Here is a 23260-nt window from a genome sequence, read left to right as displayed (position 1 = left end):
CTGAGGCATATTATACATAATTGATGACCCTCTATAAAGAGATATATTATTAAGTAGAAACTTTCTCAGGAGAAAACAAGCTTTAGTAGATTGTAAAGGTCTTCATTTTTGAAAAATAATTTTTCATCTTTTAAATGTTTAAATGAATTCAGTGCTAGTGGAGGACACAGAATTGATAGCTCTGGGGACTGTATTGTATGTTGCAACTCAAGCAGTAATGGTAATTCATTTTTGCACATGCAGTTAGTCCTGGACATTTGTAGTTTTTAGGGATGTTCACTCATCCAACAGGAACTGCAGAGACCAACAATTCACATCACACAGAATCTTAATAAAATCTAACTTGTATGCGGAGTATGTGTGCACAGGTGTATTGTTTTAGAAAAAGAGGATTACTAAACATTCATTACCATTCTAATTTTCTATCTTTTGTTCTGTTTACTGGATCCAATGTTTTTTTCTTCAGGTTTATGGTTGATAGACTTTTGAGTAATTTGTCTAAATATTAACCCCAAACTTTTTTCATTATAAAGACCCATTTTTAGTTGCTTATAACTTTAACCTGCTTTAACCCCTTAGGTATTTCAAGTTCAAGTTCTCACTTCTTATCTTCAAGGGTATCTCTGATCCAGGATATCTAAAACACCACGTCAAACTCCAGGATCAAGACTGTGAACAACAGCTATGTTCCTCTGGCACAGTGGAATTCTCCAAAATAATGGTAAAGCTCATCTGTGAGAGAGACAGAAATTTGGTGGTGGCTGATTTTAGGATGTGAAACAATCTCCCCCCGAACCATCACAGACTTCATTTGTTTAGCTCCAAGTAGAGTCCTGCATGGGGCTGGGTACCCATGGGTAATCCGCAAAGCAGGCTGGATTCAGGTGGGAATGTGAACTACTTCACATTTCGCAGTTCAGGTGCAGGTCTGAAAATTTTTTTCAGGTTAGACTTGTGTTGGATAAGCCTCACCACCGACTGCTGACAGACATGAAAAAAACTGTGCTTTACTGAAAGCAGCAGTGTGAATGAGATCAAACAAAGAAGGAAGAATGGCTGTGAAGGAGATCAAACAAAAGATGGATCAGGGTGTGTCACTCCCTGATCCATCTTTTGTTTGATCTCCTTTGAAGCCATTTTGAATGCTAAGGCACTGCTTCTTTTAGTAAAGCATGTTTCCCCACCCCCCCACACATCTGTCAGCAGCTGCCCAGCACATGCCCAGAAGAGGTAGTGTATTAGTTTGATTTGGCTTGCCTAATGTCTGTATAGATCAGGTGCTTCAGTGGGGTTTTTTGGCACTTTTATATAGTAGCTGATTGAATCAGCTTTAGACAAAAGTGCCAAAAAGCCCCACTGAAACATCCGATTTATACGGGCACTGCAGAGTGAGGCTGAACTACATGCTGCTGCTTCTGGGAAAGCGCAGGGGTCTTTGTTGTTGTTTTTTTCTTCCATGTCTGTCAGCAGCACAGGTCAGGTCATGGGTTTACCTAAAGCAGGCCAGGCTGGTATGTGGGTAAGAAGACTTGCTAACATGGGTTGCGGGTTTGGGTCCAGTTGTATAATACCAGGTGCAGGTTGGAAGCTGGCCTTTAAAATCAGAAACACACAGGTCTCTGGCTCCAAGTGCAAAAGGCATTTATTTGATCTCATTCTCTTTCACAAATATGAATCAACATTTTCCTTTAATAACTTTCCCCTCCCCAAACCCTAAATTTTGCTACCCGCACTATTCTGCCTTGTCCTCAGAGCCCTATAGGGGCTTATACCAGCTTAGTACAGCTACCCTTAACACATGTAGATATCTGTGCTGTAGATCTAAAAAATGATGTCCCACATTGGAAGCCATAATGGCTTCACATGAGGGAATTCTTTCTTTCTTTCAAAGGAAATGATGTCTGCCTCTTCACTAATGTGGAGGTTGAAAAGGCAAGTGCTCAAAAGTCAGGTAATGGCTGAATTAATCAGCTTGCATTCATCCCTTTTGTGTGTATAGTTTGTAATACAGTCTAAATACATGATCATACAGTCACCTCCCAGTGTTCCTAGACAGATGATGTTTAAACAGGGCTCTTCAGTAAACAAGGGGGTTGTCTGTTGCATCCTGATTCATTTGATGCACAAGTGTGAAAATGTGCAATAAAAGAAGACTGCATTTTAGGAAGAGAAAAGGATCTCACAGTTTAGGCAGTTAATGCTGCCTTAGAAAACTGGATTTTCTCCCTGCCTTTGTCCTAGAGTTCCTAAAAGGAATCATTTTAACAGGTGGCCAATGTGTATTTATCACATTCTGGGTGCCCAGTTTCAAACAACTGGGACTGAAATTATAGAAATGCTGGCACTCACCTGCAAATTGAAGCCAATGGAAGCTGTGCCTTAAGCATATACAATGTTATCAAAACAGAGCAGAAGGTAAAGGTGTATCTTATAGACTAACTCAATCAGAGATGTATAAACTTCTGTGAGCCACAGATAACACATCAGGCACCAATGAAAGACCATGCAGAGAGCAGGTTAGCAAACAGAAGTAACACGTACTTTAAAGAAAAAACAATCTAGACTCAAACAACTGAACCAATGAATGCTTTAGATAATTCTGATTTACTCTCCATGCCTAGGTCCTTATTGGTAAAAAACTAATAAAAACTTTCTCTAGTTGTGTTTTGAAGATGAATTCATTAAGATTTGTGGAACATTCAGGAGACAGGTTCCTTAGCCCCCTGAATAGTTGAGGTTTGTCAACTGGCTGCAGGGTACAGTTAGCTGCAGCAAACAATGGCATGGGACCACTGAAGTGTTCCAGTTGTTTGCTGTGGCTATTATTTCAAAAGGTGTGTTTTTTCCAATCAGCTGGACAGGATCACTGATGAGCTCCAGCTAAGTGGAGAAGTACTGAAGTAAAAGCTGCCACAATTAGCAAAATTATTTTCCCATAATCTAGCAACCCACTGTAAATTAAGCAGACTGAGAACCTCTCAGTGACAATGAGTGCTATAGAAATACCCACGAAAAAACTAATAATGTATTTGGTGTAAAGTTTGGATGGCATGCATTACAGAAGGCCTAAGGGCACATACTGAATGAATGAAATGTTACCCATTTTAACTTTTATGTGATGGGTGTAGTAAAACTTACTGAACAGAAGAGACAGATGTGCTTGTCTTTCTGTTAGAGGGCAAGATAGCATCTGCAGTTCCTGTGGCCTTACTTTCTTGTGTTACTGGTTCCAGTTCAGCAGGAAGCGGGCACTACCATTTATAATCAGTCTGGCCTCGGCCAGAAAGCTCTTTAGGCTTTTACTGTATACAACTGATGACAGATTCCTGTGGAGTGCTTCCTGTTTTTGTTGTTCTCCTCATTCCCCTGAATGATTTGCATGGCAAACCATGTGCCTGGCTACATTCTTGATATTGTTGGCCATATTCAGTTATAAAAAAAAAAAATCAAAGTATGATAAGTATTTTGCAAACAATTAAAGAAACAAATTTGTGACCTTAAGGAATTTACAGTCTAAATAGAGAACTAGCAGAAAACAGCTAGACAGTGAGTTACGACCAAGGATCCTGGTTTTCTGTGTTTAAAAATCCAACTTCTCTCATTAAAAAACCCAAAATCCATGTTTAAAATGAAACACCACTACATATGTGTGTGTGTGTGTCTGTTGAACACAATGTTTTATTGATATATTTACAATTTTAAAGCAATTTGGAAGCCTACCAGTGCCTCAATCATTATAATAAAATAAATTCTAAATATTTATATAATTTGGCATTTGATTCTGGTTTTTTATCATGGAAAATTAGAGCTCTCCCTGCCCCTTTTTCTAACCAGGACCTGCATCCAGTTGCGGCTGTCCCCCCTCACTGCTTTGTGAGCAGCCCTGATATACCAGTGCCCTGCCCCTGCCCATGCTGTTGCCCCTCACTCCCAACCCACAGTCCCTGCAAGCCTTGCTGGTGCCCCTCATTCTTGATTCATATCCCACCGAGGCTCCTCACTCCTAACCCACAGTCCCCTGTCCCTGGCAGTGCCCCTCACTCCTGACACAGTTCCCCCACCCCTCAGCCCTGCTGGTGCTCCTTACTCCCAAACCTGCAGCCCCCTGCCATTGCTGGTGCCCTTCACTCCCGACCCAGTTTCCCCCCACCTCAGCTCTGCTGGTGTCCCTCAAACTGACCCACTGCCCCCCCCCAGCTCCAGACCTCCCAGTGTGTGGGGAAGGAGGTGGGTGTGTGGGGAATAGTGTGGGTGTAGGAGGAAGGGCAGGTGTAGGCACAGGCAATGTATTGAGAGGGTAAGGAGCATAAGCCCCCAGATTTCTGTGCCCACAGCAGGGTGTGGGGCTGCAGCCTGGCTAGACCAGTTCTGAACAGGAGCTCCCTCTGTGGCTCAGCAGATGGGACCTGGTGTGGGATGGAGCTCTGCCATGCTGCCATGGTTGCCAAGGTAAGCTGTGGCAGCAGCATGGAGTTCTGCCCTCCACTGCTGCTGGGCAGGCAGGGGGTGCCTCACCTTTGTGGCAATGGAGGTGTAGCACTTCAGACTGCACTGGGTCATGCCCAATGGGCCACAGCAGCAGCTTTTGCCTGGAGCTGGTCCAGCCAGGCTACAGCCCCATGCCCCACTGTTGGCACAGAAATCTGGGCATGTGCCCCCCCCCCCCCAATGCTATGGCTTGTGCCCTTCCTCCGTCGTCACCTGTGCTCCCCCACCCACATAGACTTACCTGGAGGGAGCCGCAGGAGCTGTTTTCCACCACACTGCCTGGCTGCAACGTGCAAAGGTGTGCGAAGACATGATGCCCCTGCTCCCTGCAACCTGCTCCCGTCAGCCCAAGCAGCCCCTTGCAGGCTAGAACTCTGCCAGCTTGCAAGGGGAAATCCACAGTTTCTAGGGTTTTTCTCCTTTAGAGGAGAAAATTTGCGTTTTACCATGTTTTTTCATGGCAAATGGAAAACCCAGATGCCTAGTTATGACAAAGCAAGTACCTGAACAAGCACTGGTGTTTGTTATACACTTTCTACTTCACCTTTTTGTTCTCTCAGTTTTTACTTTTTTGGTTATTGCATCTTCAATATTGCCCTACCATTTCCATTTATACTGCACTAAGTTTTCCTGTATTCTAGGACAAACTACTCACTTTCCCTATACTGACTGTCCTGTCTCTTTTACCCTTATTTTTTCTATATGAATTCGTAGAACCACTTTCCCCCCTGACTGTCCTGTGATGATTTAGTGACACAGTTCGAGGATTAAACTGATATTATAAACAGTTTCACTGGGATTTTAATGAAATTTTGGACCAATCACTTCTCATTTTTACTGCTTTACAATACTAAAAATTTTGCCAGAAGATTATTACATTCATGCACTGCATCACATAGTCCTTTTAACATACACAGTTGCTTTATATGTGGCCTAGATGTGTTTTATGCTCTATACAAGTATAAAATTCTGATGTATCATTAGGGAATCTGTCATTTGATTTGAGACAAGTCATTTCATAAAGTTATTACACAATTACATCACTTACAGGAAAACAAAACAAAACATATGACATCATGGCTACCCATGCCAAGATAAAAGGTACATTTTTAATAAGTTAGCTAATATATTCAATTCTAAGGTAAAACTCTGATCCTGCAGAAGTCAAAAGGAGTTCTGCTGTCGACTTCAATAGGGCTGGGACTGCTCTCTTAGGGTACACACAGAAGTCCAGCTCTCCACCATAACTGAGAACGCTTTGCAGGAAGCATTCTGAGTTGCAACAATTTCCTCCCTGGACCAAACTGAAGTTCACTGTTGGTTAAGGGGCAGGGGAATCTAACTTTTGGCTGCACCTTCAGCTGGTTTCCCCTAACAATGGCCCTCCAGGCTGCAAAGTTTTCAGAATGAGGGTGGGGGAAGGGTATAGTTGGAGCTCATTGAAGGGGATCCCCAGCTAGTGCTGGAGGGTGGGATGGATGAATTGGACCCCCCACCTACCTTGGGGGTAAGGGGAAGCTCCAATACATCCGGCCCACCTTCCAGTGGAGGCTGAAAAACTCCCAGACCAAACTCCCTCTACTTCCTTTCCTCCCTCCCATGAAAATCTCCCAGAGTAGCTTTACTTACATAATGAACAAAGGGATGAGAACATTCCACTAATTAGATTAGTTTAGGGACTTCAAATCACCTTTCAAACAACTCTAGATATCATTCTCATGTTCCATAAGACAGTCATAATTCAGGATGCTCCCCAAGGAGCAAGCTAATAGAGATAATGTTATTTGTATGGATATATGATTTTTGTCCACTATCATAAAGCAATTACCAACTTCAAAGGCATTTTCCAATGTCAGATCCAGCTATGCTTCAAAAAATGAGAAAATTTTGGATGCTGCATAAGTTGACAGAATCCTTCTTTGTGATCTTCTCCACAAAGTTAAGGTGAGGGAGTGGGTAGGAACCTGTAAGACACCTTACAGTACTTGTTTTGAACAGGGACCAGACATTTTTATACACTTGAGACTTAACTGAGTCTACACATTCCTTTCTGGCTCTCATAAGATTGAAGGATATGGATACATATACCAAGTGATGAAGTACACCTCTTGTAGCATGTGCAGAAATGGATTTAATTGTGCAACTGAGTGGAATTCAGTCAGGAAGACTGAATGTTCTCCCCCTTTGACAAAGTTACAGAGAAGCTGCTTTAAATCTGATCAATTTTACTGGGAAATCCTTTGGAAGTAACTATGCTTCAAAAGATATTTCCATGAAATGCAGTATTTTTTAGTCTGTGTATAGTTAGGAAGGAAGAGAAAGTATTATAACATTTGCTAATTCAATTAGAGATATGATACAAAATATACATGACAACTTCATAGAGACTGGGGCTAAGTACAGACATTTGGGGCACTGGGGGAGGTTAAATTGATTTAAAATGGATGCCCGATATCAGGTAAGTTGGACTGGGGGGCCAGTGGTGGGAGCTGGGAGGTCTGCTGGTAGATGTGGGGAGGTGCAACTCATGAGGTGTAGGAGGGCAGGTGCAACCTGTGAGGGTGGGGGTTGGGGGAAGGCATAACCCATGGGTGGTGTGGGATTCCCCTCTGCGAACCTACACCCCCCATCCCTCCTGCCTCTCCTCCCACTGGGACTTATACTTGCTCAGTTCTGAAAGCCATGAACGCTGATAAAAATGGCTGCACCTGGACCAGCTTGTGGGATGGGGGTTGAGCGGGCTGGCTGGTTGGGAGTGGGGAGCAAAAAATAGCTGGGGTTGGGGGTGCAGCATGAAAAGCGAAGCTTTGGGGCTGGGGCCAGTGGCTGGGTTTTCCCAGCCCTGGGGCTGCGCAGGGAAAGCCTGCAGGAGTTCCGTGTTTGACCTGAATCAAATAAGTTTCATACTACATGGATCCAGGTTCATCTTAAACTGGGTTCTGTGATTTTTAGACTGGTTTGTGTGCATGGAACTTCTGTACAGTTACAGATTTAGACTGATTGCCAGTCACTGAGATGGGGTCTGTAAGTGTAAGGTCTTCACTGGGAAAAGCTAAGTTTAAATCAGGTGGCCATTTTGAGCCTATTATTTTAACCTCTCCAATTGTCTGCACTTAGCTTGGAAGTGAAGAAACCAAGCAAGAGGCAAAATAAACTAGGTAGAAAATAGTTGTGACTGATTTTCTTTGGATGCCAGTCATGGCACTATAAAGGCCAACAGATTTTGTTAGTTGCATGTTTACCACAAGATCCTAATTTCATTTACTAGGTGTGCAAATCTGATTCTATTCCACCTTGCTCAAGTCTCTGAGAAACTATTAACATATATCTTGTCCATCTTAGCTTTAAGCAACAAGGAAAAGGAGGACCCACCCATCTTTTGCATTAATGTTTTTTCAGGGACTTAAGTAGAGCCTAACAGGATTGTACTTAAAGACCTAATAGGTGGAACATGATCTAGGCTAAAGTTTTTTAATTGGTTAGCCATATAGATGCTTGATGGCTTCATAGAAGAAAAAAGAAACCGAAAATAAATTAGAAGTGGAGAAAATAAAAGCAAAAAAAATGTCACTTTAAATGAGATTTTGATAAACCAGCACTAGCTGTATTTTGATAAAAATTCTCCATTTCACACTGAAAGCTTGAAGAATAGGATATTCTTTCATTACATTATAGCTGATACGTAAAATTTAAGGCTTTATGATAATTTGTTGTAGTGCTTAAATTTAATCTTGGGAGCTATGACTTTACAAGCAGTAAAATATTCACTTCTCATAAATGTAGTCATACAATAAGATTCCCTTCAGTGATTATTTTCACGTCCTGCTCTGAACCCTCCTTGTTCTTTCCCGAATAATAAATAAGATCACTCAGCAGGAAAAACAAATCTCATCTAATTTCTAGGCCTATTTTTCTGGTGAAGCAATTCTATGGCCTGCTCACATCCTTAGGGACAATTTTGAATGCAATGATTTTCATGAGCTTGCATTACATTTTGTGTGTTCTTACCACTCCCATTTTAATTCCTTAATATAGTATGAAGAAATACAAAGTAGCTTAATCTACAATGACTTCCACTTAATTTGATTGCCTCGGCAGGAATCACATTATTTTTATTGATTGCACTGTGTTTTTTATCACTTATTTTGATGACTTTCAGCTGTTAATATTGGACTGGATAATTCAATCAGAATTAACTGAAATAGGCAATGACAATTAGAGATGATTTATCATGTACAACATGAGTGACTTGCAATATATTTCTGAAGGTTTCTTTTTTCTTGCTTTCCTGAAGCAGTATATAGTTAAAGAGGTAGCAAAGTAACATTTCACTGCACTAAACTTCATGCAGCCAGGAGTCAAATTTATCTCCTTTAATGGACTTACTTTTACTGGCTATATGCTGCCCCTGCACCTTCCACAGACCAGGGTCACTGGAGGCAATTTCCCTATGGCTCGACAGGTCTCAGAGACTGGGGAGAGGGGCTTTTTTCTGCTGCTTGACTTCTTCCAAGGACCAGAATGAGACAAGCTGCAGCTATCCCCCACACTCTGCTTCCATATCTTCCATAGAGCCGGGTGCCCTATGGAAGGGGCAGGAAGCAGTAGCAGCTTGACTCATCGCAGTCTGTGGAAGGCACAGAGCATATCTCCACAGCTCTCTTCCTCCCAGAGAAGGGGAAGAATTAAGCTGTTGCTGCCCTCTATTCCTTCCTCAGACCTAGTCATGGCACAAGGACATTTACACAAGGGTAATGCTCAGCCTCAGTTTGCCTGCCAGGAAGGTGTAGCTGCAGGTTGGAATGCCTGTAAACTTGACTTTTCTCAGAAATTTGCAGAACTAGAAATGAGTGCCTATGCTTATCCTCAGTGTACTGCCACTTTTTAGTTGAACAATATAGCTATAATAGCTATTTCAATGACTGAAGTATTTTTAAATTGTCCTGATTCCCATCCAACAGGATTAACAGGATCAGCAAGTACAAATGAAAAATACAAAGGAAAAAACCCCCAGCAACTGTTCTATAATTTTGTCTTATTTTTCATCAGCAGAGTGATATGAACACTTTAACAGAACTTCTTCACAGCCATGAGTTTCTACACTGAAACTGTTGAGAGTGTGTGGCACTGTTAAGTCACAATAATTAGAGGCTCATAAGAACACTACCTTGGGAAACATTGTTCAGTTTCAGTAACAGTTTTAAAAAAAGGTACCACTAAGCATTAAAACACTTTTAAAAACAGAATTTAGGTGAGCTGGATTCAGTTAACAACCATGTGCAAGCTGGGAAACCTGACCCACACAAAGGATTGACAGCAAGAAATACATGCCAGCAGTTGCTGTGCTAATACTCCAAAATTTAATGTCAGTGAAATATATTCTGTGGAATCTTTGGCAATTTCCCAGTCAAGCAGGTGATTTTTATTAAAGTTCAGAGTTGACAGATTCTACTGTATTTCTGACTTTGTCCAAAGTACTGGGTATCATTAGGGAGAACAATTCATAAAGGAGGATAGCAATCACTTTTGCTTCTTTAAAAATGTATCTACAGCCAACAATAGGGATTATGCTGCGGTTCATTAAAAGAGGGGTTTCATTAATAACACTTTTTACTTCTGACATGAATTATTTAAGACTACCTTCTTACGTAAAGACCCTCTTACGTACTTCCCGATTTTACATGCTATGTAATTAACATTATTTTTAGAAGCCTAATAATAAACCTTTTTCCTATTTTTTTTTCCTTTTGCAGAATACTGATCTTTCCCCCCTCTATTATTGCACAGGAATTTGAAAACAATATCTCTTTGCTGCTTGGGCCTCCTCTACACGTTACATATATTATGCAGTTACCTGATGAACTGTGCAATTACTTTAGATTGACTACACACACAAGTTAACTATGGTGCCGTAAACAGGTCCAAAGCAGCTATAAAGTTACTGCTGGAAAATGCGTAATAACTTTAGAGCTGGTTTCTACCCAGCTCTAATTTGCATGTGTAGTCTGTGCCCTGTGGTTGGGAGCCCCATCAGCTGACAGAGCTCCCTGCTGCAGGGGTTGCTTTGTGCATCCTCATGGCTGGAAGATTTCAGCTGCTCCCCCTGCACCAGTAATAAGGCATGATGGGATCTAATTCGTGATCCCACAATCACACCTCCTAATATGCACGTGGCATGGCAGGAAGCACAATTATACAGATAGTACATTAGATCCCATTGAGCCTTTACCTGCACATGCAGAGGGGCCGTTGCAGAACAACACACCTGATTATGAACAATTCAGAGGGAGAGATGGATTTTTCTAAAGTCAATATTAAGAACACAATAGGAAGGGCCTCCTAGGTCACTGAATCCCGTCCTTCAGAAATTAGAAGACTTCTACAAATCAAATCCAGAGCAAAACAACAGAGTCAACCTTGACAAAACACAAGACAATCTGCCACAGGTAAGGCAGGGTGACCAATGTCCTGCTGCTGCAAGGGATGTTAAAATACGTTTGAAAGATCCCAGGAAAGCAACCCCCCAGTCCATACCAATCTGACCATGGGCTAAAATTCTTTCCTGACCCAAATATGGTGGTTAGTCTGACTCTGAGAAGAGGGGCAAGACAGGAATCTCTGGTTTTAAGTCCCAGCACAAGCACTGGCACACACAAGTCAAACCCCAGCCTTGGCTGCAAACAACACCCAGTGCCTCTGAGAAAGGCTTTAAAACCATTTCCTGACACAGCAACAGGAGGGGAAAGAATTCCTTCTTAACCGCATGCAGCAACCAGCAAAGCCCAGAAACATGGAAAATACCCACAGTTACACCTAGATCATCCCTGACCAGTGGCTGTCTAATCTCTTCTTGAACACCTCCAATAATGAAGGGTCCACAACTTCCCTAGGCAGTCTATTCCACTGCCTCACTGTTCTAACAGTGAAGAATTTTTTCCTGATATGCAATCTAAATATACTTTGTTCCATCTTCAAGCCAGTGGTCCATGTCCTAGTCTCTGCAGCAAGTGAGAAAAGGTGTTTTCCCTCTTCTTTATGGCAGCTATTCAGGTATTTGAAGACTGCTATCATGTCCCTTCTTAAGCACCCTTTCTGCAAGCTGAACATGCCTATTTCCTTCAACCTCTCTTTGTATGTCTTGCCTTCCAAACGCTTTAACATTTTTGTCACCCCCTGACCCTCTGTAACTTCTCCACAGCCTCTTTAAAATGTGGTGCCCAAAACTCCATACAATAGTCCAGATAAGGTCTAATCGGTAATGAGTACAGAGATGCTATTACCTCCCACGTTTGACACCTAATGCGGCTATTGATGCAACCCAAAACTACATTTGCCTTTTGTGCAGCTGCATCATGCTCATATTGAGTCTGTGATCTACCACAATTTCTAGATCAGGGGTAGACCACGTTTTTTGGCTGGAGTGCCAAAAAACACCACAATGCCTACCCTAGAAAGTGCCGGAGTGCCGGCATGCCAGAAAAACCAAATGAGGGCAGGGGGTACATGGCAGGATGCCCTGCTTCTGCCCCTTGCCTCCCACCCAAAGCCCCTGCCCCCCAGACTGGACTCTGTGGCTGTCAGCAGCTACCCCAGCTCTGCATAGCTGCTGGAGCCCAGGCTGCTTCCAGCAGGGCTTGCAGCATCTCAGCTGCCTGCTGGTAGCAGCCTGGAATCCCAGCTGGCAGCAGCTGCCCAGAGCCAGGGATGGCTGCAGCCGGAAGACTGCAAACAACTGTGCCAGGCTCCGCAGCTCTGGCATCAGCTCCATGCTGGTGGTGACTGCACGCAAATGGAGCTGATGCCGCAGCTGTGGAGCCTGGTGCAGCTGTTTACAGCCTGCCCACTGCTTGCTGCTGCTGTCCAGAGCCCAGGGTGGCTACAAACAGCTGTGCTGGGCTCCGAAGCCCAGTCACCAGCTCTGTGCTGGGAGCAGGGGAGAGACTGGGGTTGTGCTGCCTCGGCCCTCCGCCATTGCCCGCTCTGAGGTGCGCCTGCACATGCTGGTACAGAGCTGATGCCAGTGCTGTGGAGACTAGTACAGCTGTTTGCAGCCTCCCGGCTGCAGCTGGCCCTGGCTCTGGGTAGCTGCTGCCAATTGGGAGCCCAGGCTGCACCCAGCAGGCAGCTGGGATGCTGCAAACCCTGCTGGCAGCAGCTTGGGCTCCATCGCTGGCAGCAGCTACTGAGAGCCAGGGCTGGCTGTGGTGTGCCGAGCAAAATGGCCTCACATGTCATTCTCAGCATGCATGCCAGGGGTTGCCAACCCTGTTCTGGATCTTTCTCCATAGCACCATCATCCATCCACATGTCATCTGTTTTCTATTCCTATTTTTGATTAGTCCCTCCAAGGTGCAGCATCTTGCATTTGTCAGCATTGAACTTCATTCTGTTAGCTCCAGTCTATCTTTCCAATCTAGCTTTCCAACCTGTTGAGATCCTTTTTTTTAAAGAGGGGCACTACATTAGCCCCTTTCCAGTTTTTTGGTACTTTGTCCAACTCTCACTACTTAATTGCCAGGGGCTCCAAGATCTCCTCTGCCAGCTCCTTCAGTGCCCTGGATAAAGTTCATCAGGCTCTGCTGACTTGAACTCATTTAGACCCACCAAAAGCTCTCTGACAGTCTCTTTTGTTATCTTGTTCCTCAGCTTGTCCTTTTTCCTATCCAAATAATCTTTATTGGGTTGCAGCCTAATTTTTTTGTGAAGACTGAGGCATAGTAACTGTTGAATAAATCTACCTTCAATGCATCTTTTGTTAAGGGTTTCCCTTGGCTAGTTAACAAACCCACAGTTTCCTTGGGCTTTCTTTTCTGGTTGTTATACTTACACAGCCTCTTTTTGTTGTCTTTAATCTTCCTCATCAGATGCAGCTCATTCTTTATCTTTGCCTTCCTGATCATGTTCCTGAAGTCTTGCTATTTCATGCTATGCTTTCTTGGTTTCCTGTCCATTTCTGCATTGCCTGTATGCTTTCCTTTTGCATTTGAGGCAACCCAGAAGCTCCTTCTACAGCCACATTGGTCTCTTAGCATTTTTCTTGTACTTCCATTGTATCAAAAGTTTCTAGTTGTGCTTCCAATACTGTGTCCCTTGGAAGCTTCCAGGCCTCCTTTCTGCCCATGGCACCAAGCCTATTAACTCCTTGAATCAGTTGAAATCCACCTTTTGTGAAATCTAGTATCTTAGTTCTGCTGAAATCATGCTTTCTCTGTCTCAGGATCTGGAATTCTATCAAACTGTAATCACGCTCCCAAGTTACTGACCATCTTCACGTCCTGCACCAGTTCTTTCCGATTGGTCAGGAGAAGATCCAAAATAGATTATTCCCTGGTACAGAAAGCTGTCCTCCAAACAAGTTAGGATCTGACTTGACATTTTATGTTTGTCTGTACTGTTCTTCCAGCAGATGTCCAGGAAGTTGAAGTCTCCCATCAGAGCCATCACATAGTTTTTGGCTAATTTTGTCACCTCCTTAAAAAATGCCTCATCTACCACTTCTTCCTCAAATGGTAATAAATCCTCACCATTATATCAATGCTGCATTTCACCTTTTGTCTTCACCCAAATGCATTCTGCTCTGTTATCTTTTTTCTCCTCAAGCAGGGAACAAGCGTATGCATTTCTGACACACAAAGTGATACCACCATCTTTTCTCCCGATCCTCACCTTCCAAAACAGTGTAGCCCTCAATGTTCCAGTCATAAGAGCTGTCTCACCAGGTGTATGTGATGCCAATTAGGTCACATAGCTCATTTCATAGGCTGCCAGTTCCAGCTCATCTTATTTTACACACGTACTGCATTTGTATACATACATTGTATGCGTTTTGCACGCCAACCTACTTGTTTTCCTTTTGTGTCACTTGTTGCTGTCCTGTGGCTCCCTGGCCCTTTCTGAGAGTTGAGCTGCTTCTTCCAGTCCCTTTCCCTCTGGATCGTTAGCTCTGTTGCCAGACAATTTTGTTCATCACCACCCAAGGAACCTAGTTTGACTCCTTACTAGGTTAGCCAGATGATGCGCAAAGATGCTGTTTCCAGTTCTGGTTAGAACATCCGTCCAGTGTCAAAGAACTCAAGCCCTTCATGCCAATACCACCACCTTAGCCACAGATTTACTTCCAGGATACAATAGTTCCTGCTTGGGCCCTTGCTTTCTACCAGGAGGATCAATGAAAACACCACTTGTGCTCCAAGCTCCTGCCAAGAGCCTCATAGTTGCCTCAGATCTGCCTCTGTCATTATTCTTGACAGCATCACTGGTACCTGCATGGACAACAAAGAATCTGACATCCTGAATTCAGGCTCCAAGCAGACAGCACACCTACTGGGACCCCAAATCTGGATGACAAATTGGTGCCTCTGTCCCTTGCAGAAGGGAGTTACCGGTGACCACCACTCTTCTTTTCCTTCTTGGTGCAGTGGTCCTAGACCCCCATCTCTGGGACCCTGTACTTCCTGCTCTCTAGACTGCCAAGTGCTCTGCATGATGACTGCAGATGTTCTCATCTTCTGCCTCTTCCTCAGCCTTTCCACCACAGAGTGCTTGAAAGTGGTTGCTCAGTCTGCTCCTTTTCAATTCTGGAGACTCTCCTCCTTTTAGTAGTCGCATGCTGCCACCTCCCCTTTTCCTTTTGCCTGTCCAGTACCAGCCTCACGTAACTTCAAGTACCAGCCTCACATAACTCCAAATAATCTCCCTTTTTATTGATAAAATGCAGTGTGAATATCCATGTTTCCAAACTTTGACTTTTTTTCTCCAAGGCAGACACCAGATGTAGCTGAAGTGTCCTGACCCTCTGGGAGGAACACAAACATGACATATTCTGTGCAGGCCACAACTGCTGACCCAGCCACCATTTATGCCTCATTTACCCCCTGGAGGATATGTAGGTTGTAAACCACACAAACTAAACACCCAGATCTGTGCCCAGACTCCCTCCCTTTCTGTTCCTTGCTCTGTTTTGTTTTTTTTTTTGTAAGGGGCTGCCTTTTATAAGCCTGCTTAGCTTAGCTCCATCCTTCAATTAGACAGAGGAAGTCCCGTCAATCAGTCACTGCAGAGGGGGTAAAAAAACAAACAAACAATCCCCCCACAATAAAAACTCCCATAAACACCCCCCCACACAGCAGGCACTAGGCAAACACTGAAGCACCAGTGAGACCCAGAGTCAAGGACTCAAGGCAGTCCTGCTGCTGAGTTGCTTATCTCACAGCAGCTCCCTCTCTGCTTCAGCCCTTCAGAAATTAGAAGAGTTTCCTTTGATGGTCTTTAAAGATAGGTCAAACTTGGGATATAGTCTACTACTATCAATCCATTAACAGAGCTGTAGATATCTGTATGTGTCTTGTAAATATAGGCAAAAAGTAAGCTTTATCAAAATTAACTGAGGCCTGACTGAACTAATTTTAAACTTCTACAGTGATACTTTCTTATATGCTCACTTCTCATAATAATCTGTATTAGCAAATATTGTTTTCTGTACTGCGAGATATGATCATAGCTTAGATGCAAAGGAATATACTTAAATAATTTAATGTATTTTCATTCAGTGGATAACATTTGTAAAATTGTGTATACACTTCAAAATTGAGTATGAATGCACATACCTTAAAGAATTCCTTCTTCTCAACATGTTTATTGCCATCAGTATCCAGCATTTTAAACGCAATATGAAATCCAGACTGTGGTTCTGTAATGAGGTGCAAAAATACATATACATTTCTATATAAATATTTAAGGCAGCTGAAACCTTGCCTGCAGCTTCAGTTCTCCATAGTTAGACAGGTAGTTCATATTTCTAACAAACCACATGAACCATAACAGGTATTACATGAACAATGGAAAATAATTTTATAATAATTTCAAAAGATGGTGATAGGGTGGTGGGTAAGGAAGCATGAATTGTGCCTATACAATTGTTTTTGCTTAACTTTGAAAATCAGTGGCCTAGCACCTTTTCCTGTGCATCCCTTTTATGTGTCTCCATTGTCCCTGACCATTATTAAGCTCTACTTTTATGCTGGAGTGACCTGGAAGTGTCTTTGAAAGCCAATCAATATTCCCAAATTGATTAGATGATTCACCATAGGGTGGTCTCAGGAGTATTGTCCTCTTAGAGACAGGGTATACAATAAACACTTTTTTCTATCTCCACTGCTTTAGAAAGCAGGAGATTGGATTTGTAAAATTACAATAAATTCTCTCAGGTGCATGGGAATTAGCAAGAGCATCACTGAGTCAACCCACATATTTTTTTTAGGACCATATTTTGTAACTTCTGTTAGGAGAAAATTCACTCTACATAATTTGTAGTTCTCAGTTTACAAACAAACCTAAATTTTAAAATTTTTTGCAGTTGGCAGAATTATACGTTGCAATTATTTCACAAAGTTGGTGCCACTTCTTCAGCCAAAAAAACCCATGTGGTCTGAGTTGTGTGAGAGCATTAGGAAAATACAAAGCTGTCTGAACTGGTCTTATTTTGCTGATTTGAGATGACCAGACCCATTAACGGATTGCCCTACTAGCTAGACTACACAGAAATAATATAGTGATAAAATGTGTTTCAAGACCACTGCAGGAGCAAGCCAGCACAGTTAATTTGGGGGTATTTGCAACTCTATTAATAATTCTGCCCTAGACAAACCAGTCAGACATGAATGTGGAACATCTGCTTTCATTCAGTGGGGACACTAATGCCTTAAAAAATTAAAGTTTAGTCCAAAGCGCAATGAAACACGACATCCCTTGAGACCCCATGAGGCCATTCAGAAAGTTTTTGGAGACAGTCCATTAGCCACTGACTGACAAAAATCTACATTTTTTTAACTTCATGGTAACAAAAGCTTATATTTTTTCAGATTGAAAAATATTGACATGTTCTTTTCTACTTTACAGTCAATGTAATAAAAATATTATAGTTTGTCTTTATATGTCATTACCTCTCCATCAGCTAATTAACATTTTTAAGTTACTAAGTGCCCTAATATTTTATAAATGTCACTGCAGTGTACTAAACAGAACTCCAGAGAAAACCCCCAAGCTGACTGAGTGATGATACGATGGGCTAAGCTACTAGCTTCCTCCTTATATAAATGTTTCTTTCTATATGTTTCGCCAACAGCATTCACTTATTAAACAGTATCAGGAAACTATGCTATAGCAACTTTAATTCTCTAAAGTGTACTGATTTATTATATAATAATTCATAACATCTGGGTCGCAACTTATATTTCTTAAAAATAAAGTGGCTAAAGCCACTCACATAGTTCACAACATGCCATTCTTATCTGATATGATGTAACCCTTTATGGTATGCATTTATAAAATAAGCATACTTCAAAGTGCTCAAACATATTTGTGTTTAACTCCATAGTCAGACAAAACTGTAGAATCTGAAAATCAGATCTTCATGTTAATCTGCATAGGTAGGTTACACTGAGTACCTTTCCTGCAAACATTATCTCAAGCTTTTATAAGTATTAATTGGAATAAAGCTTTTGGTAGAGGTATCATGCTCAGTTTATAGTCTCTCACTAGGAAGAGGTTCCAGAAATCCCTAAAAAGGGAATGCAGTTTAGCATTCCTGAAAAAAAGACATTGTGTAGTCAAGGCACATGTGAGAGGAAAGGGGATAGATACTGCAGTGGATCACATAAGGCCTTCATTTGGCAAACATTTTTGAAGATGAGTCTTAATACCCAGAATATAGATGGCAGCAGTCTTTCCTAGTAGATACAGGACTCAACTGGGACTCAGAAGATCTGGAGTGTCTATTCTACTGGTGACCTACTGGGTCACCTTGAAGAACTCATTCTACTTCCTTCTGCCTCAGCTTCTTCAGCTGGAAAACTGGGATAACTGTACTTACAGGCATTATTATTACTACTACTACCACCACCACCAGATGTACAGAAACAAGGGAGAGGCCCTACTAGGTTGCTGATCCAGACAACTGTATGGGATTTGGGAGACCTTATTAAAAAACACCAGAGAGCAAGTTTGAACAATCTGATTGTTTCTAGGAAGATGCAAGCATTCACAGACATGTAGGCTACATAACTATGAAATATCCAGAGCTGATTGATATGGGATACTTCTTAGATACAGATGGAAGGACTAACAGTTGTTGACATTTGCTTTCAGAATGATGTATATGATAACCTTTTGTGTAATTTAAGAAGCAAAATTATTACTGGATTTTCATTCTGCATAAAATGGTTCCTTTGTTTTTTTGCAATTCAATCCACTTCTATATGGCAAATCCTGAAATGCTGCTGAATTGTCTGAAAAAGCAGAAACTGCTTACTTTGATACTGTTTCACTTTCTTATTTGAGCTAAAGCATCAGTGCCGTCTTACTCTTAACCTAACAACCCTTGAATTGAAAGAAGTAGGAGCTTTTGCTATCCTATTTACTTAACTTTTAATTAAAAAAGCATACTACATAAAATAAATAAGTTGCAATGAAATGATCTTTTTTTAATGACTTTGTTAGATTTTTCCTAATGGGTTGAATCCCATGTGCTACCTCCCCATTCAATAAACCAGTGGCAGGTAATTCAGCTTGTATGGAAGGACATTCTCCTTCTTTGGAATATATGAAAAGAAACAAGGCAGTTTTTCTTTAAAAATTTCTTTCATATCTACTAGTGTCCTTCTCTTCCTATCTAGTTTATACATGATATTACTTAGCAATAATTCTTTTAGGTAATCACTGCCTATTCAGATATACTTTTGAACACCTATTATGCATCTAATGCTCCTAATGCTGGATGCAACACTGGATGGAGTCACTATTTCTTAGAATGGCAGTATACTTATATGATTGCTTGGTTATACTGAAGCTGTACGCCTTATGGTATGCTTTGTACCAGCTGGAGCTTTCTGAGGGCTGACTGCTGTGAGATATACTACACTGCTGTAGTTCAACAGAGGTGGAAAAAGCTGAATAAGCATTATATAAATATGACAGGTATAAAACCAAGGTGGGAAAATATCTCAAGTAGCAAGTTTTCCAAGTCAAATATACTGGATGTAATAAATTAGAGTTACAGTGGGATCTGGGGTGCTCCTCCGTGTACAAATGGTACAATTTACCACTGCATCTTTAGTAAAAAGAGACTGTGATTGTGAATTCCTCAAAGTTCTTTCCTCTGCCTACAAACATAATTCCTCTCTCACCTGAGTTCAGCTTCAATCAGATATTCTTCATTTGTGAACCAATCTCTTTGTGCCACCTGGGCAGTGGTGGGATAGTTTTATGTGGTGACTAGAGCTGTGCTTCATGGGTATGTTACTGGCAACAAGGCCATGTTGTCAAAGCAGTTCACTTGCAGCTGAGTGTAGATAGTGATTGATGCTTGAGGCACTCAACAAGGTGTAGATCTGGTGGCACCACTCCTTGGGTGTGTTGTCTAAGGAAGAGTTCAAAACCACTTTCAACCAACTGCCTAGATTCCTGCCATCTCTCTTGGGTGAAGGAAGAACATCTCGTGAATGTGTCTTAAATGCTGCAGGAAGGTCCATGAAGATGAGAATGGCTGCTCAGCATCCACTGACATCCAGAGCTCCAAAATTTTGGTTTAATGTATTAGTTAACAAGACTAAGCTTATATGGTCATACAGTTGGACTGTACCACAGCTAGTCACAAGCCGCACTTTTAAGGTCTATCATATGCATTTATGGAAACCTTCCATTAAAATTTCTCAGCCTTCAGTACAGCACATCAGACTAGCAAGGGGGAGGCAGCTTACATGAAGTATAAGACAGATTCAGCCTGTCAGCCCTCACACACATGCCCAGACAGGATCAGTCCTCACACACATGCCTGTACTACAAAGAGCTGCCATCACATTTGCAGTTAAAGTATGAGGCAGCTCCTTGGAAATCTTGATTCACTGTCTTCATGAATGTGGGTGAAAGAGTACCTTTTTTGCTCGAGGCATTGGAATCTAACAGTTTCCAGCCATCTCACCTACATCCTCCCTGCTCCTACGGCATTCAACTCAGTCTTGTGACAGGCAAATAAATGGCTTCCACACCTTCCGGTGAGTCAGGCCAGAATGGAGTGCTATTATAAATTACCAACAGAACAGAAGGCAAGAAGAAGAGCAATGTGATTGCAAATAAGGGAGAAAGGGAAACAAAAGTCAATGGAAGAACACACAAGAGAGGGGAAAAATGGAACCAATGGAAAGGAGGAGGAGAAAACAGATTAAAAAAAAAAAGCCAGGATAACAATGGTCTCAGACAGTGGCACATGGGAACAGAAGTTTCAACAAAAATATTCTGAACAGGAGCTATTTAGATAGTGTCCTACAAAATGTCCTGAGCATAGTAATGACAGACCACTCATTTCTTCTGTATCATTGTGATAGTATATTATACCACTGAATGAGGCTATTTCCTAATCAGTAAACATCTTATTATCAAACACAACTAACACCTTGCTACTAAAAAGACTCCTTAGCTCTGCCCTTGCCCATTTTTTGGTAAATGGCTACATATCCAATTCTTGACCTTGTCTTGCAGGACTTATCAAGATCTTTAAAGTGCTATCACTAACCACAGATAATACCTGGAACCAGGCTACAGTCAACTGAGGCAATATCCATTTACATTATTTCCTTAATGTTCCACAGCCACATATTTCACTATAAAACCATGTTAGACATCACTGTGATGGCAAGTTAGAAGTAATAGGAATTTGAAATATTGGGCAGTGTTACAAATTAGATATTCCTTCATATAACAAAATACTTACTTGTGAGGATTGTCAGCAAAAACAGGTACTCTGTATATGAGATCAGTCCTAAAATAAAACAGCACCAAAGAGACAGAAGCTTTAAGTTGCAACATCAGCATATTATTTTGCAGTAGTTATAACAAGACTTGCATATTCAATCTTTGTAAACTTATAATGTTAAATATTCAGTAAAATATCAATGTTTTAAGTAATGATAACTTAGAAATAAATATTTTCTTTAATCATTGTTACTTAAACAGAATTGTTTTACTGCATTTTTAATGCTCTGGAAATGAATTTCTTTTCCCAGTATCTCAGCAACATTCAAATCAAATTGAGTTAGGTTTATTGGTATTGATAAAAGGTCTGCATTAAATCTCTGGATTTTCACTGAAAATATTCAGTATTTATATGAAGATGAATAACTTAAATGTATTTTGTCATATATAGTACCTAGGAGGCAAACTGCTCTAATGTTCCTCTGAAGGATCAAAGTATTTCATCCTTTGGCAGCCTTGAAAAGGCGGAGGATAGCTTCTCTCTAATTCTCAAGGGGAATATGGCAACATGCAAAGCTGCCAAGCTGCTAGATTGCACTGATAGTACTGCTGGGCCCTGTGCCAAGAGGCATCGTTGTCTTTTTTTTTTTTTTAAATAGGAACATGTCCTTTCTACAAGGTGAAAGTGTCTCTTCCCCGCCTTTTGAAGGAAAATTCCAGTGTTTTCCTTTGAAAGACAGAGTAAAATGAAAAGTCTGAAAAAACACGAAGATGTGACAAGTGTCAAAATAGCTGCATACAAGCTAAAGATAGAGGGTACATAAAAAGGGTGGTTAACAGCAGAATCCTAACCATCTGTCCAATGATAATGTTTTAAGAAAAAAAAAAATTAAAGGGCTTTTTCATAAACAGTTTTTAAAAATAGTTAAGCTACTTTTAACATGTGAACTAAACACTATATAATGTTGAAGCTATTTCAAATGGCATACTTTAAACATTCCTATCTGCTCAAAGATAAACAACTTCTTAAAATTTGTATTTGCTTAATTTATAGATAAGAAATCCACCTTAAGCCTCAGCAATAAACAATTAACTTCTGATTAATTACTATACAGAGCCAACAATGCCTTTAGTGGGTGTGAAATAATTTAACACTAAATTTGCTTTTTAGTGCACTTCCAAAGTTTAGAAGTACTCATTCACTGATGGCATAAAAAACACAGGGTTAGAAGTCAGAAGTTTGAACGCTAATCCTGTCACCCCAAGCCATGCAGTGAGTCAGTAAACCATTATACCTTCTGTTTTAGTTTCACTACTTGTATAAAAAGGAGAGAAATGTTAGCCCACATAACCAATGAGTGGGTTGTGAGGACTATGGCGTTTGTGTCTACATAGTGGCTTTGACCTTGTAACACATTATGCAAACAGTGGGTATTATTTCAGGGATTCTGGTTACAAATACTTTATTAGTCTTTTGGCAGAAAAAACAAATTACTACTTGTACTGCTGCTGTAGCACTTAGGAACCCTGGTCTTGGACAAGGTCTGCCCTATGCTAGTCACTGTACCAGCAGAGTTCAACAACAAGAAAGCATTCACAGATGGATCTGGAGGACACAAAGAAATGATGAGACAATATTCAACGCCATGATAGGCAGAGGTCATAACTTATTGCTGCCTACTATTGAGTTCATTTTGTGGGCATCATGGCAAAAGCAAATTTTAAGGAAGCAAGTTTTAAGGAAAGGTTCAGGGAAGACAATGAAATGACTTCACAGAAGTGAATTCCACACACGTAGAATAACATGGGAAATAGCAGAAAAATACTTACTTGAATATTCTAACAAAAGAATAATAAAGTGTGGTATCACTGGCTTGGGAGTTTGCATCTTAGCAATGTAAGAGATATGAGGATAACCTACAAAAGACATTGGAAGTGATGAAGAAAGAGTCAGTGAAGGGATGCAAAGGGAGAGGTGACATGGTCAAGGTGAGCAGCAATGAAAACGATCTTTGCATTTTGAATG

The 23260-nt window shown here is 41.3% G+C and overlaps 1 protein-coding gene across 2 annotated transcripts in view; it reads right to left on the bottom strand.

Moving 5' to 3' along the window:
- MICU2 (mitochondrial calcium uptake 2) overlaps positions 1-23260 on the bottom strand; it is a 245141-nt gene that overhangs the window by 35274 nt on the left and 186607 nt on the right. For both annotated transcript variants that reach the window (XR_016439323.1, XM_090028979.1), the window contains exons 5-6: positions 21254-21301; positions 16095-16177 (exon numbers count right to left, since the gene is read on the bottom strand). Coding sequence is in view for 1 of the 2 variants with exons in the window: in XM_090028979.1 (XP_089885105.1) it covers positions 16095-16177; positions 21254-21301 (131 nt within the window). In the remaining variant the exon portion in view is untranslated. The remainder of the gene's footprint in view (positions 1-16094; positions 16178-21253; positions 21302-23260) is intronic.

Source organism: Crocodylus siamensis, chromosome 1, assembly GCF_052110815.1.
Source record: "Crocodylus siamensis isolate JL-2025a chromosome 1, ASM5211081v1, whole genome shotgun sequence".
Classification (NCBI taxonomy): domain Eukaryota; kingdom Metazoa; phylum Chordata; order Crocodylia; family Crocodylidae; genus Crocodylus; species Crocodylus siamensis.
The sequence above is the reverse complement of the archived record's forward strand: the minus strand, read 5'-3'. Positions and strand labels throughout refer to the sequence as shown.